Consider the following 14,442-nt stretch of genomic DNA (forward strand, 5'->3'; position numbering starts at 1 on the left):
TTCATTAGATAGAGCCCCGCATGGGGCTCTGCGCTGACAGCATGGAGCCTGCTTGGGATTCTGTCTTTCCCTCTCTCTGCTCCTTCCCCACTTACTCTCTCCTTGGAAGTAAATAAATAAACTCAAAACAAAAAATCTAAAACATAAAAGCTATCCAGCTTCTATAAAATGGGCACATTTTAACTGTGATTACACCTGAAAGCAAACTCAAGTCAGCATTCCTGATTTTCAAAGTGCATTTTTCATTTTAAGTCTTTGGTGACCATTATGGAAGCCCTGTAATTTTGTGGAAAACAGAAAAACAACTCGCCAGCTTTTCCTTGGCTGATACTTTTCTTTCAACCCAACACTCAAAAACGGGGCTCCTATTCTTCTTTCTCTCTCTGCATAGACCTTTGGGCATCAGTCCCACATCCCTGAGGCTGCAACTGGTGTCCCTCCTGGTGGCCAGCCCTCCTGGGGCAGGGGGCAAGAAAGTTCTAAAAATGTCTTACTTGTTACACCAATAAGAGTTGTGATGGCCAGATCCTGGAACAGAAACTGGTAATTCGAAAGGCTGTTTGTCTCCTGAAAATAAAAAGGAAAGCAGGTCAAAAAAGTGGTGACCTTCTGGATGAAGTCTAACACCAATCGCATTCATTTTTGTCCCCGCAAGATGGGATTTTACGAGAAGAAGTGTGGCCAGGGTCCTGTTCGTGTTGGTGGATGTACCAAAGAAAGACTGTAAAACCCTCTCTAATCAGGAGGCTACCTCCGGGTGCTGTCTAGGCTGAGTCCTTTAAGCTTCAGTATCCCCTTGTTGAGGGGGACATCTTACTCTACTAGATCCGTCTCTGATCTCTTTTCTACCTGCTAAGCAGAAAAGTCGGGGTTTGGTCTGGCACAACAGGACAGTGAGTTCCCAGGAGTAGTAAGTGACAAATGTATGGTGATCTTACCCAAATTTTACCGATGGAAAAAGAGAATAACTGACCCCACTATTTGCATTCTTGGGTGTGATTAAAAAGTCCTGATAAGGCCTCTTTGATATTCTTGAGGGAAAAAATGTTAGGATCTTGCTGATTTTAAGTAACTTGCTTGCTTGCCCCCTTTTAGTGGAAAGGAGCTCAAGATGACCCATGTTTAACTCTATAGCATGACTTGTTGGGATTCCAAAATAAGACCAATTTCCGTACACAGCCTCTCCTTCTCCATCTCATTCACTGTGAGTGGGAAAAGACAGAAGTCACCTGAAAATAACAAAACTAAAACCTTCAGCCCAGAAGCGAGAGGGCAGGACATACACATGAATCTGAAGGAATCAGCAATATGCTGCTTGTTCTTGCTCATGAGAGTCAATCGCAAAGTTTTCAGGGATTTTTTTTTGAACCGGTTGTTAAACAACACCCATTATAAAACTGAAATTGTACGAATCTACCATTAAATACACTATGCTGAAAACAAAGCTAACAAATACCCCCCATCCAGCACTTCCTAGTCATTTTCCTACATTGTGCTGTTATCTATGCACTTTAAGATATTTACAACTCTTCTATCTCTGGGGTGCAAGCACTTCATAATGACATGCCATGATGCACATCTCTTCCCAACTCCATGCTCAGTGACATCAGGTAGACAGCTGGAAACCAGCCAAGGTGGGCGTAGTTACACCACGGAAATTGGCAAACATGAATAACCAGGGCTTGCTCGCCCAGGGAGAGCGGCTCTGAAACATTCACCAGCTTCCCAATCCCAGAATAGTCTCTCTACTGAATGGTATGCTCAGGTAGAGACACACTGAAACTGAGAAGATGGAGACCTGGCTCAAGCAGGTGGAAGTAACTGCAAGAAAGCACTATGTCCTGATGATGGTCAGCTACCGCTGCATACAAAATGTCTCCATCAGAGAGTGAGAGAATGGACATCATCAACTTCTCCTGTGTGCATCTGTCTATTTCTGATTCAGTTTCACTATAAAGGTAGTTTCAGAGGCCATTGGTCCTCCAGGCTCCACACGTGCACCCTTCCTGAAGAGGCCCTGCAGGTTGGAAGGACGCAACCCCTTGATTCAGTAATCACCAACCAAGAGCTCGGGTCCCCAGTCATACCCAGTAGAGCAGCAGGACACCGACATACTGGATCATGCTGTACAGAGCCATGTACTTGAACATGCAAAATGAGGTCACGAGAGCGGCACGCCCTTCCCTGTGTAAGCAAAGGAAGGAAAGAGGAAGGAGATGAGAGGAATGAAAACAAAGGAGGTCAGTGACTGTGTGCTGCTCAGCTGAGCTTAGGAGAAAAACTGCAAAGCTTGATCACTCAATGGTTTGTCTGACAGATGGGACAGCCTTGAGCCAGAGGGAGATGGCTGCCAGGATGCTCAATGAGTAGACTTTCGGGAAAGACCAATTCCAGGCCCAGATTCACAGCCTTGGTCCAGTTCTGGAGCCCAGATTGCATGGTGGCCTCGTGCTCTCTGTGGGCATTATGACAGAGCAGAGTCAGAGGGCCTGGGGACCGGTACCGACTCACGGGTGTAATTTGGAAGGTCATTTCCTTCTGCCAGTCACAGTTTCTTCACCTGTGAACTAAGGAATCTAGATAAGATTGCAGGTTGGGGGGCAATTTTCACACAGGTGTTTCATTTTATTCAAGTCATTTGGCTGTCACCACTTTTTCTAAAACGGAACTAAAACAGTATCTATGCTCAAATTCATCATATATCTAATTTAAATAGGCTGGGAACAATGAACATGTTTGTTTTCGTTACTGGAGATGGACTTTGAGTAAATGGCATATATTTAAAGCACAAAATAGATTACTTACGAAATGCCACTTTTATCACTTTGGTTGGAAAGTAAATAGAGTTTACATGTACTTCTGGTCATAACGTTTTCCGGGGACTCTAAAACCTGATTTCAAAGCAGGTTCGTCCCTGTACTGGGGCTCAGCTCTCAGCTGCTGTCATTTGCTGTACTTGAAGGTAGTTTCTCTTCATCTCTCCCCTCCCCTTAGAAAGGGTTTTCGCGTTCCATCCACCTATAGCAACCAATTCCACCTCCCCAGCCGCCTTCTTACTTTTCCCATTACCTGTGATTTATCTGTGTATGTGTTTATTGCCTGACTTCTTCACCAGAAGAAAGCTTTATGAGGTCAAGGAATGTGTGATTTACTCGCTTCTGGATTTCCGGTGTCTCTACCAGTTCCTGGCACTAAGTGCCTGTTCTATAAATATTTGTCAAATGCACACACAAATTTTTAAAAATTTGGGAGGAGCTAGCCAAATCATTATTTTAATGTGGCGGGAATAGTGTGACTTGTGTAGACAAAACGTATTTAAATAAAATCTGTTCTAACATAATTTCTAATCGTATATGGCTGTGTGAGCTTGGGCACCTCAAGTAAGTTCTCTAAACCTCCATTTCTGGGACGCCTGGGTGGCTCAGTTGGTCAAGTGTCCAACTTCGGCTCAGGTCATGATCTCACGTTTCAAGCCCCACCTCGGGCTCTGTGCTGACAGCTAGCTCAGAGCCGGGAGCCTGTCTTTGGATTCTGTGACTCCTTCTCTCTCTGACCCTCCCCTGCTCACACTGTCTCTATCTCTCTCTCAAAAATAAATTAAAACAAACAAAAAAAACATTTAAAAAATTTAAACCTCCCTTTCTTTATTTGTAAAAGGAAATAGTGACCACTCCTACATCTCCAGGCTGTTTGGAAGTATATAATAATAGGTATTAAAGCACTTCATAAACTGTAAATACATGCTAGGTATAATCACCCAAAGCGGCCACAGTGCTAACCATCTCTAACATTCAAATAAAACAGAGCGGAAGTACATATTCTGGGAGGAGCAGATAAAGTACCAAGGGAAATTTTAGAAGAAGCAGCAAAGATGAGTTAATATTTTGAAAACTGGGGATGGGAAGGATATTCCAAAGAAGCATAAATAGGCCAGAGGAAAAGGGGGCAATCGAGGAAGGGAAAGTTTCTGTCTGCCCCCCATTATAAAGCATCTATAGAAATGTGTGTAAAAGTAACAATAATAAGATCAACACTTTCAAAGCAGTCACAAGTTCCAGGTTCCACGGGTACCTGGGGGGCTCAGTGGGTCAAGCATCTGACTCTTGATTTCAGCTAAGGTCATGATCTCAGTTTGTGAGTTCAAGCTCCAAGTCAGGCTCCTCACTGTTCATAGACCCTGCTTAGGATTCTCTCCCTCCCTCTCTCTTTGCCCCTCTCCTGCTTCTGTCCCTCCCCTGCTTGTGCTCTCTCTCTCTCTCTCTCTCAAAATAAACTTTACATGTAAAAAAAAAAATTCCAGATTCCAATTTTCTAAAAATAACCTATTGAGTGATTTTCATTGTACCACTGCTCTCCCACAAATATTTTTAACCCCAGGCAGGTCCACTCAGGAGCAGAATGGCTGACTGCACTGCCCTGCAAAGCATCCACCCACCCCACCCAGGGACACAAAATTTCCCTGTTCCTTCCCTGGCTGAACACTGGGGTCTGAACCTGAAAGTCAAGCAAGATTAAAACAATGCTGATGGAAAGCGCCTACTTACTTGATAAGGTGAGGTACACACTCAATGTTTGGAGTCTTAGAAGTGAAAGGTGAGGCCACGGATGCCTCCTGCTCTGATAAAGAGATGCCCACGTGAGCCATTTTCAAGGCCTGAAAGCAAAGAGTCACCTTACTCTCCTTCCACACCCACAGACGTGTCTCCTGAGGCCACCTGGGAAACGCCTATCGAGTTAGCCTTGCGGTGGCCTGCGGACTCAAGCACAAGTCAGGAGAGGACCAGATTTTGTTCTGCCTACTGCATAACAAAGAGAAGGCACGGGGACATGTAGCCAAAGAAGTCTACACTGACGACTGAGTCACTGTGTGGCCTTGGTCAAAACCCTCCCCAACCCTTCCTATCAGTTCCTCCATCAAGAAGAATGGAAATAAGTGTGTATCTCAGGGATATTATGTCTAAAGGACTCCAGGCAAGTGCAATTAAGTAGTGTAAGTCCCGGTCTGTCGTGTTGTGATTATGGCCCCACACACTGGCAGCTACTGGCAGCTACTTACCCCACAGTCATTGGCTCCATCACCGCACATACCTACAAAGTAACTAAAAGGGAACTGTGTTAATTATAGGGGATATGAAAGCAATTTTAGCTGCCAATTTCTCTAATTAAAAAAAAAATAAAATGAACTTCGTTACTTAGGGTGCAAACTGATTATTGATTTTAAGGGAGTTTTCTGAAGGATCTGGTTTGACTAAAAGTAAAGTATGACTCAGCAGCTTCCACAATGGATTAAAAAATCCAGGACAACACTCCTGACTCCAAGCACTTCACTGCTTCGGAGGCAGTTTTGCTGGCTGTAAAATGGGACGTTCACAATTATACGCCATGATACCATGGCACAGTGATACCATGGCCCAGAGAGGGCACCAGATTTGAAGCCAGATCGAGATCTTTGACCTGATCTCTTGACCACTTTGACCTGACCACGTTACCATTTGGGCCATTATTTATCTCTCCTACAAAGTGTTGTGTATTCAGTGAGATGCTATATGGAAAAGTGTCTAATAATTTCTAAAATGATAGACAAAAATTACTTGTTGGTGCTGTAAATAATAACAACCATCTTACGAGTCACTCAGCTAAAAAAAAGTTTGCCCAGAGTTGAAGAAAGAAATTTTCCATCTTACCAGTCACTCAACTAAAAAAAAAAAAAAAATGCCCAGACTAGGAAGAAAGAAAATACATCCCTGCTCACTCTTTTGTTCTTGGAGGCTGAGTGCATACTGCTGGCTTTAATTGTTGACAAAGATTATGGATAGCATGCTTTTTAAGGTAGAAGTGCTCTGACAGTATTTACAGAATTTGTTACATTTGTGTTCCACTCAGCCATATGAAGGCAACTAGTTTACTGTCTGGTTTTTCAACCATGTTGAGAAGACAGGGCTTTCTGAATCAAGAAGCTTGCCTAGTGACTAAATCAAGTGGGATGAAGTGGGAGTGAGAAGGAGTAAGTCATGTCTATATGGTCTAGTGCCAGAAGCTGAAGAAAACTCATAGGACTCCATGGGTTCTATTAACAGGAAATAAAGGGTCTCAAATGATTGGCACTTTATTTGAACTGCCTATTTCATAATGGAGACCCTTTGTGTTAAAAGAGAAGTATTATTCTAATTTAGGACAGAGAGGATGCTTTGCCTTAAAAATATTTTAATATTTTTAAGGTTATGTGAATCTCTTGCCATATGAATCTCCTAACATCACAACTGTGATGATAACTTATGACATCTAAATTCTCACTGTACCTTTAGGAGCTGAACTCAAACTACCCTTCCAGGTTCATTTCTCACCACACACTTTCATGGCCCACATGTTCCAGTCCAATGGTTCTCAACTCTGGGTACAAAATTGACTCCTTTGAGGAGCTTTGAAAAAACACTGATGTCCAAGCCTCACACTAGCAACTGAATTAGCCTCTCTGGACAGTGGGGTCCCAGTATCGTTATTTTTTCAGAGCTCCTAGGGTGATTGTCATATGCAGTTAGGTTATAAACCACTGCCCTAGGTGACTTCCTGTACCTCTTACACTCTCCCTGGCTGTCATGCCTCCAGGCACTTCATACCACCTAAATTGGTAAGGAACCTACTCCAGTTTCTGAAATTCTTCCACCAGACTGGATTTCTGCCCAGGAGACATTCTTGCAAAGATGGTCCCATTCATCAGTATCTGTAAGGAACCCAAGAGAAACTTTCTATCATGTCAGTTGATCATACATGAGATAATTGATAATACTTAGAACACTGACTGGAAAATAATATCCATGAACAGCAAAAACAATTTGTTTCCAAGAAGTCCTTTTTTGGATTTCAAGACATTGAGACCTTGGTCATCAAGTAAGTGACCAGGGAGACCAAAAATCAGTCAAAATGACTGCTTAATAAAAATATTGGATGAAAATGATGGCCTTCAGGAATTTAGCCGAGCTGCCATCAAGAATGCGGTAAAAAAATCCTGAGCTTAATGGAATCTTGAACCAGTAGAGTAGGAGAAAATGCAAGATATCAAGAGGTCAGCAGCCTAGAAAAAGGAAAGGAAGCAACTGCTTCTCAGAAAATTGTTCAGAACTAGCAGAAAAACAACCTAATGATGAAATGGTGACAATTAGTGGTTTAACCATAGTTTAACAATTAGTTGATTTAACCATACCATCTGGGTTTGACCAATTGTGGAGTTCAGCTGATATCTCAAGTCTAATTTTGGCTATGGAACATGGATAGTTTGGAGATATAAAAACCTATACCAGCTCCATCCACCTGAGCTGTAGTCAACAGAGTCTGAATTCTTCTGTGTCAGATCTCTGTGTTCCTTGCTCTTCTTGAAAGTAACTCAGCTTAACGTTTGATCAGCCTCTAAGTCTTTATTTCCTAAACGGTACCTAGACAATAAGCAATTGAATACAAATAACTTATCTTTGGATTACACTAGACACAATCTCTAGTTTGTCCACATGTTACATATATAACTTACCTGCCCTTGCTATGGGTTTGTTCTTCATCAGAAAATTGTTAAGTCTGACCCTCTGTTGTGTACATTCGCTTTCAAAAACCTAACAGAATTCCTCTATTCTTGGTCTGCTTTCCTGTATAATTGCTGGATTTCCCCTACACTGTTAGACCCCTAACCGTGACGGTATAAAGACAGCAACCTAAAAGCAATCCTTATGACGTGAGAAGTCCCTAATACTTTATTTCTATAGATGGTGAGAAATGGGCTAATCAAATTTGCTAGTTTTAAATCTAGTAAGAAATGAGACAAGAAAAATGTTTGCCTCTTTATGACACATTCAGTAGGTATTTCTTACCTAGTTAAAGGTTTGAAATTACTTAGGAAAATGTTCTGTACATGGCATCATCAGTGTCTTTGCTGGGAGATTGATACTCTCTTAGAACTTACCTTTGGCAGTAGGCTACTGAAATGTTGGCTTATAACCTGAAAGGATTTTCCACTTAAGGCAAAATGGTAACTTCCTTCTCTGCCATGATCAGAGACTTCTTCCTTGATATTAATGTAATTATCCTGCAAAAGCAAAACACAAGTTAATTGAGACATTTGATAGAGTGGTAAAGGACCACAAGTCTATCAGAGAGAAGGCCATGATGATGGCCTGGGGTCTCTCTTTAAAAGTCACACTCTAGCCCCAGTTCCTCAGAGGGGCACTTTCTCTTTGCTGGATCAATCTTTGCATATCACAGCCTCTAGTGAATAGGAGAATAACACTTACTCATGTCCTCTTCTCAACCTGATTTGATCTTGGTGAGTCCCAGAGAAGAGCACATTTCACACATTTCGAGTGTAAAATACAAAACACTACAACTTAACAAATCTCTCCCTGAAGTGAGAACTTACCATTTTTTTTTCCTTATAGAATTAATATTGTTCCACAAGGACACAATAGAGATTGGATACTGACAAGATTGGGAATAAATGGATAAAACTTTCTCCTGGCCCGAAGGCATAGTCTAATTTTCCAATGTGCACAGCAGTTTCTCTCCCAGGGACTAAATCTCCTTAGGACCAAATGGGATGGTTAGCAGGCAAGAGGAAGATGAGAATTTAGATTGGTAGTCCCCTTACTGCCCCTCTATATTCTTTCTCATATAGAGCCAACAACATTATCACACTTAAAATAATGGATTCTTTCCAGCACCCAGGACAGCACTATACATTCAAGCTCAGTAGGAACAGTATGAGAAACTGATATGAGTTCTTCAAACTCCATATGTGTTAGGCACTTGGGGAAATATGTTGACCCTAGGTCACCTGTACATCTCTTTCAGTCAAAGCTGCCCAGTAGCCAACACTGGGAGTCAAGTTAGGTAATATGGCGGCAGGTCTGTTTTTAGGTATACCTGCTGGCTGTATGCAATGTGTTTCTTCTCTTCTACTAATTTCCAAGATATAGATGCTGATGAGGATCCAGTGCTTTCATTCGCTTCAATGAGAATGACTTTTTGGTTTTCAGAAACCATTCCAGACTTTCTGGCCACTGTTATTGCAGTCTGAAGATTGTCACCTATAAGAAAGGAAAAGCGTATCAAGGTGAGGTTGAAAAGATAGAACCAATTCATGTAGGGCCTGAAAAAGTAGGGTAAGGAATTCAGAATTTAGTTTAGGTGTGGAAAGAAAGAATTTCTAGGCCTCTCTCATGCTGATTCTCCATGAATCCATGATCCCTTTCTTGATTCTTATTCCTTTTTATCTGGTTACTTCATAACCTACCAGTATATTTTTTCCAGAGAGTGGAAAGGCAAAACAAAAAGGCAAAATTCAAATCTATTTCCATCATTTTTTAGGTTGGTAAACATTTATCAAAGCCCTACTGATTTAATATAGTACCAGGTGGTTCCACTTTCAGCCAATTTGGAATAAGACCACTAAAATCTATCTCTCCCACTGATTACAATGGAAAACTATGGGGAAAATACAAAAATCAACTATCCAAGGACTTTGAAGAGTAAACATAAGGGAGAGTGTGGAAGGGAGTCAAATTTGGAGAAATAACCTACAAGGTGGTGACATTCTTGTTGTTTTTTTCCTCATATGTGTGACCTGAGTGTGAACCCCAGTCCCAGAGCTGTGAAGGATGCTAAATACAACTCCAAAAGAAATTTAGTTTTTCTGACCAGAAAAACCAGAAAGAGAAAGGCTTGGAGGCTGAAGAATCTCCAGGGGAGACCCTGGAAAGGAGACAGGTATACAACCAGACTAACTGTGAAAACTCAACCCAGAGCTGTGCATGTGCAGAACAAACCCGGAGAAGGAGAGCAGAACCCTCAAGAATTGAACCATGATATTAATCACCTCCATAGCTTAGAGTTTTGTTTGCTAAAACAAACAAAAATAACCCTCAACATTCACTAGAGGATTTTAACAAGATCCAAAGTCTCACAATACAATACTTTCAATGCTCAAGAAATTTAACATACAACAAAACCCTGGAAAAAGTGGTCAATTCTCAAGCTGCTTGTCCCAGATGACCCAGATATTAGAATTACCAATGTTCTTAAAGCAGCCATTATAAACCTCCTCCATGAGGTAGAGGTTAACACTCTTAAAATAAATGACAAGATAGAAGGTCTTAAGAGAAAAATATATATACTTTATGAATAAGAACCAAATGACTACTTTAGAATTGACCAACATAATAACTGAAATAAAGAGTTCCCTGGGCGCTCTCAAAAGCCGAATAGAGGTGACAGGAGAAGCTGTGAGTGAATTTGAAGATAGATCAATAGAGGTTATACCAGCTGGAAAACAGAGAAAATTTTAAAAAATAAACAAAAGAACAGAGACTGGAGAATGACAACAGTCATGCCATTAGAGTCCAGGGAGGAAGAGAGAAAAGGATCAGAACAGGAAAAAAATATTTTGAAGAAATAAAGCAGATAAGTTCTCAAATACGGTAAAAAATTTAAATTTATAGATTTAAGAAGCCCAGTGAATCCCAGGTAAGATAAACTCAATGAGAACCATAACCAGAAACACTACAATCAAACTTCTAAAAACAAAGATAAAGAAAATATCTTAAAAACAGCTAGAAAAAATAATATGTTAGGGAATGATTATTCAAATTATTACAGATTTCTCGTAAAAAAACATGGAGGCAAAGTGACAGAGAAATATCTTTGAAGTGCTGAAGAAAGAACTATGAAGCTATGAAAGTCTCCCTTCAGAAGCAAATGAGAAATAAAGCCATTCTTAGAGGAAGGGAAACTAAGATACTTTGTTGTTAGCAGACATGCTCAAAAAGAAATGATAAAAATTCTTTAGGCTGAAAGGAAATGACACCAGAGAGAAACGCCTAACATTAGGAATAGAAGCATAGCAAATGAAATAATAAAGATCTGGGTGAATATAAAAGTCTATTTTTCTTCACTTGTGTGTAACTCTTGCCTATTGAACGTGAAAGCTTTAACATGGTCTAGCGGGGTTTTCACTGTCATAGACACGACAACTTTAACGTAAAGGAGAGAAGGCCAAGGACGTTTATGGTTGTAAGCCTTCTTGAAAGGGCTAAGTACAGATGCGATTCTTAGAGCAACCACTGAATAATAAATAACTTCTGACTGACTATCCCTAACATGGCTTTCTTCTGCTTTCTACCAAAGTATTTACAAGGAAGCCCAGAAGAGCTAACAGGTGGGCAGGAGCTTCTCTACCCTGAGGCTAGAGCCCTAAGAGCTAAGAGGTGTCCTCCACATGCCTCAGCAGGGCAGCGATAGTTGGGCTGCTTTGCAACGCAGGACAATTTTGCCATCCACCACCTGAGAAGCTTCTACTGTTTGGGATATCCAGGCCAGGCCTGAGTCTCAGTCATGACAGAGTACTATAACAACCCATTTTAGAAGTCTCAGAAGCTAGAGAGGAAAATATCAGGCAGAACAACCAGAACATATGACAGGCAAAATAGAGAAGTTGCTGGAGATAGATAAAACTTGCAGTAGCTTGCGGCGACTGGGTGGCTCAATCAGTTAAGCATCTGAGTTCGGTTCAGGTCATGATCTTGCAGTTTGTGAGTTCAAGCCCTGTGCGGGACTCTGTGCTGACAGCTTGGAGCCTGGAGCCTGCTTCAGATTCTGTGTCTCCCTCTCTCTCTACCCCTCCCCATTTGTTCATTTCTTTCTCTCTCTCTCTCTGAAATTAACATTAAAAAAAACCACCCTGCATTAACTCATTAAAAATAATGAGTGCACTTAAGAAAACTCAAATATAGCCCTTCTCCCCCACTCTTCCCCCCCCAAATAAAAGGTTTTCCAGAGTCATCCCCCCCCAAAGCATGATTTCAGAGCTTAACATTTAAGAGGTAATTTGAAGGAGATAACGGTCATTTTTGGAACTTGAGTTTCTGGTTTGGAAACACTGGAAAAAATCTTAAAACACGAAGCAAAATGATAAAAATATGAGAATCACAAGAAAAAAGATAAGAGACAAAGAAGATAAATCCAGAAAGCCTATCAAGTGAATAACAGAAATTTCAGAAGGGGAATAAAGGAAGAGACAGAACAAAGGCCATAATTAAATGAACGACAGAGCAACTTTCCCTGATAGGAAGAGGATAGATTAAAAGTGCTTACGTTTAATTAATTAATGAAATCAATGAAAAAGAAAGACAAACATATAGACATACTCTGGTAGTATTTGTAAAGTCCAAAGTTAAAGAAAACGATAATATACAGAAGAGAACAAATTACCTACTGTGGCCTGGCATTGGAGTTGTAATAACACCTAGAGATCATTAAGGAAAAAAAAAAAGGACTATAACCCCCAAATCTTATATTCCGACAAAATGGCACTCACCAGTCAGAGCCAAGAAAGATATGTCAGGATATGCACGAAATCAGAGAGCATATCATCCTTCTATCCTGTCCAGGGACACGTCTTGAGAAGAGAAATTTAACCCAGCAAGCAAAATAACAGAACAGAAATTCCAATACGAGGGAAGAAGTGAAGAAGTAGGGTACAGAGTGGTGTGTTCTTATTTCTCCATACATCTCAACACTAAGGATAGGTTGTGAGAATGTGTAAAATAAGTGCTAAATGAGGATTTTTGAAACAGAAGGGTCATGATGGAAGGGTAATTCTAAGTAGTAACTTAACTCAGCAGTGCCTACAAGTTGGATTCAGGGACTCAAAAGGAAGAGGGTAAAAGGGACCCTTAAGTCTCTTGTATTGTGGGGGTAGAGTGGGAGATGGAGAGCTACAGAGGAGAAGATAGAAGTATCCTAGAGCTCCCCACGGTGAAAGTGGATTCAGGGGCAATGGGCTGGGGAATGAGGGCTCTGGTGGGGAAAGAGTGAACCTCGGTAACACAACGGTCAGAGTTCAATGCATCTGACTTGAAAGCAGGGAAAGAAAGGCACACACTGAAATCTGAACGCATTAGGAGATGATCTATTCTCCACTAAGAAGCATTCGTTAAGAAATCTTATACACTTCTCTCGCATGATCCTTTCTCACCACTCTCTTATAGGACTTGGGGTTTGAGAGAAGCACAGGGGACAGTGTTTTTTTGGGTTTTTGTTTTTACCACCAGAATCATAAATCTCACTATTGATGGGTCTTCAGTGTAGTTAACAGTCCTACTAACATTTAACAACAAAAATCGTCGTCTGTGCCTGGCTCACATCTCCTTGTCATCCAGGGTATTACCTCAAATGGCCCTTCTCAGAGAGGACATCGCATATAAAGTAGCCAGTCGGACATGCTTTACCACATCACCCTGTTTTGTTTTATGTACCTTGTAACTCTGATTGCTAGCTGCTTATTTGATCAATTGATTATTTTTCTATCTCATCCCACCTGGAGAGAAACGTGGTGAGGGCAGTAACTTGGCTTTTCTGTTGCTGATCTCCAACACCTAGAAGGGTGTCCAACCCACAGTAGGTAGTCAACAATCTTTGTGAAATGAATGGATCTTGTCTATTTCCACATCAAATTCTTTCTGTTCCCACGGACAGCTTTGTTCTATACCTGTGATCATTACAGTCCTTATCCGGGCAGAGATGAGCTCTTCCAGAACAGGTTTTGTTTCTTCCTTCAACCGATTCTCCAAGATGAGCAATCCCAGAAAAATCAGATCTGATTCTACTTTGTCCCTGGAAACATATATATAATTGAACAGAAATAGCACAATATGGGGGGTCCTGGGTGGCTCAGTCAGTTAAACATCCGACTCTTCACTTTGGCTCAAATCATTATCTCATGGTTCATGAGACAGAGACCCACACTGGGCTCCACACTGATGGCACGGAGCCTGCTTGGGGTTCTCTCTCTCTCTCTCTCTCTCTCTCATCCCCTCCCCTGCTGGTTCTCTCTTTCTCTTTCAATAAATAACTTGAAAAAAAGAAATAGTACAAAATGGTCTTTCTTCGGGGAAGCAAAACCAAAACAAAGGCAAATATGCTCCTATCAGAAGTGGTTCCCATTCACCCATTTAAGCACCATTCCTTAAACACTGAATATGTGCCAGGAAATATCCAAAGAAGATAGGAGGGGACATGAAGGATACTGAGACATTTGCTCTGACTGAATCAATTGGAAGAGAGAATATTTATTAAACAAAAGATTGGCTTTAACCTTCCTAGAGAATGAACTAAATGACCCCAAGTCTTCTTGCTGCTGTGGCTAGTGTGATTTCCAACACCTCGCCTGTTTTCAACTCCCAGAGAGGCATTCCAGCATGAAACATGAAAAGTAAGTGAGGTTCAAGAACAGTAAAACAAAATGCTAGTTTCTACAGAATTCAAGCAGTATTATTTTAGCCACATGACTTCTCAGGCTCAAAAAACAGCCCCTCTTTTATTTTTATTTTTTATTTTTTTAAGTTTATCTATTTATTTTGAGAGACAGCCCAAGTGGTGGGGGTCCGAGAGAGAAGGAGAGAGAGA

At 41.1% G+C, this 14,442-nt stretch overlaps 1 protein-coding gene across 1 annotated transcript in view; it reads right to left on the reverse strand.

Annotated features, from left to right (window-relative positions):
* ATP13A4 (ATPase 13A4) overlaps nucleotides 1–14,442 on the reverse strand; it is a 120,158-nt gene that overhangs the window by 19,136 nt on the left and 86,580 nt on the right. Inside the window, exons 18-25 of the mRNA XM_039230349.1 lie at nucleotides 13,526–13,650; nucleotides 8,905–9,068; nucleotides 7,949–8,071; nucleotides 6,642–6,721; nucleotides 5,057–5,099; nucleotides 4,545–4,654; nucleotides 2,088–2,184; nucleotides 495–567 (exon numbers count right to left, since the gene is read on the reverse strand). Of these exons, the coding sequence (XP_039086280.1) occupies nucleotides 495–567; nucleotides 2,088–2,184; nucleotides 4,545–4,654; nucleotides 5,057–5,099; nucleotides 6,642–6,721; nucleotides 7,949–8,071; nucleotides 8,905–9,068; nucleotides 13,526–13,650 (815 nt within the window). The remainder of the gene's footprint in view (nucleotides 1–494; nucleotides 568–2,087; nucleotides 2,185–4,544; nucleotides 4,655–5,056; nucleotides 5,100–6,641; nucleotides 6,722–7,948; nucleotides 8,072–8,904; nucleotides 9,069–13,525; nucleotides 13,651–14,442) is intronic.

Source organism: Hyaena hyaena, unplaced genomic scaffold, assembly GCF_003009895.1.
Source record: "Hyaena hyaena isolate Hyena2069 unplaced genomic scaffold, ASM300989v1 scaffold_45, whole genome shotgun sequence".
NCBI classification, from domain to species: domain Eukaryota; kingdom Metazoa; phylum Chordata; class Mammalia; order Carnivora; family Hyaenidae; genus Hyaena; species Hyaena hyaena.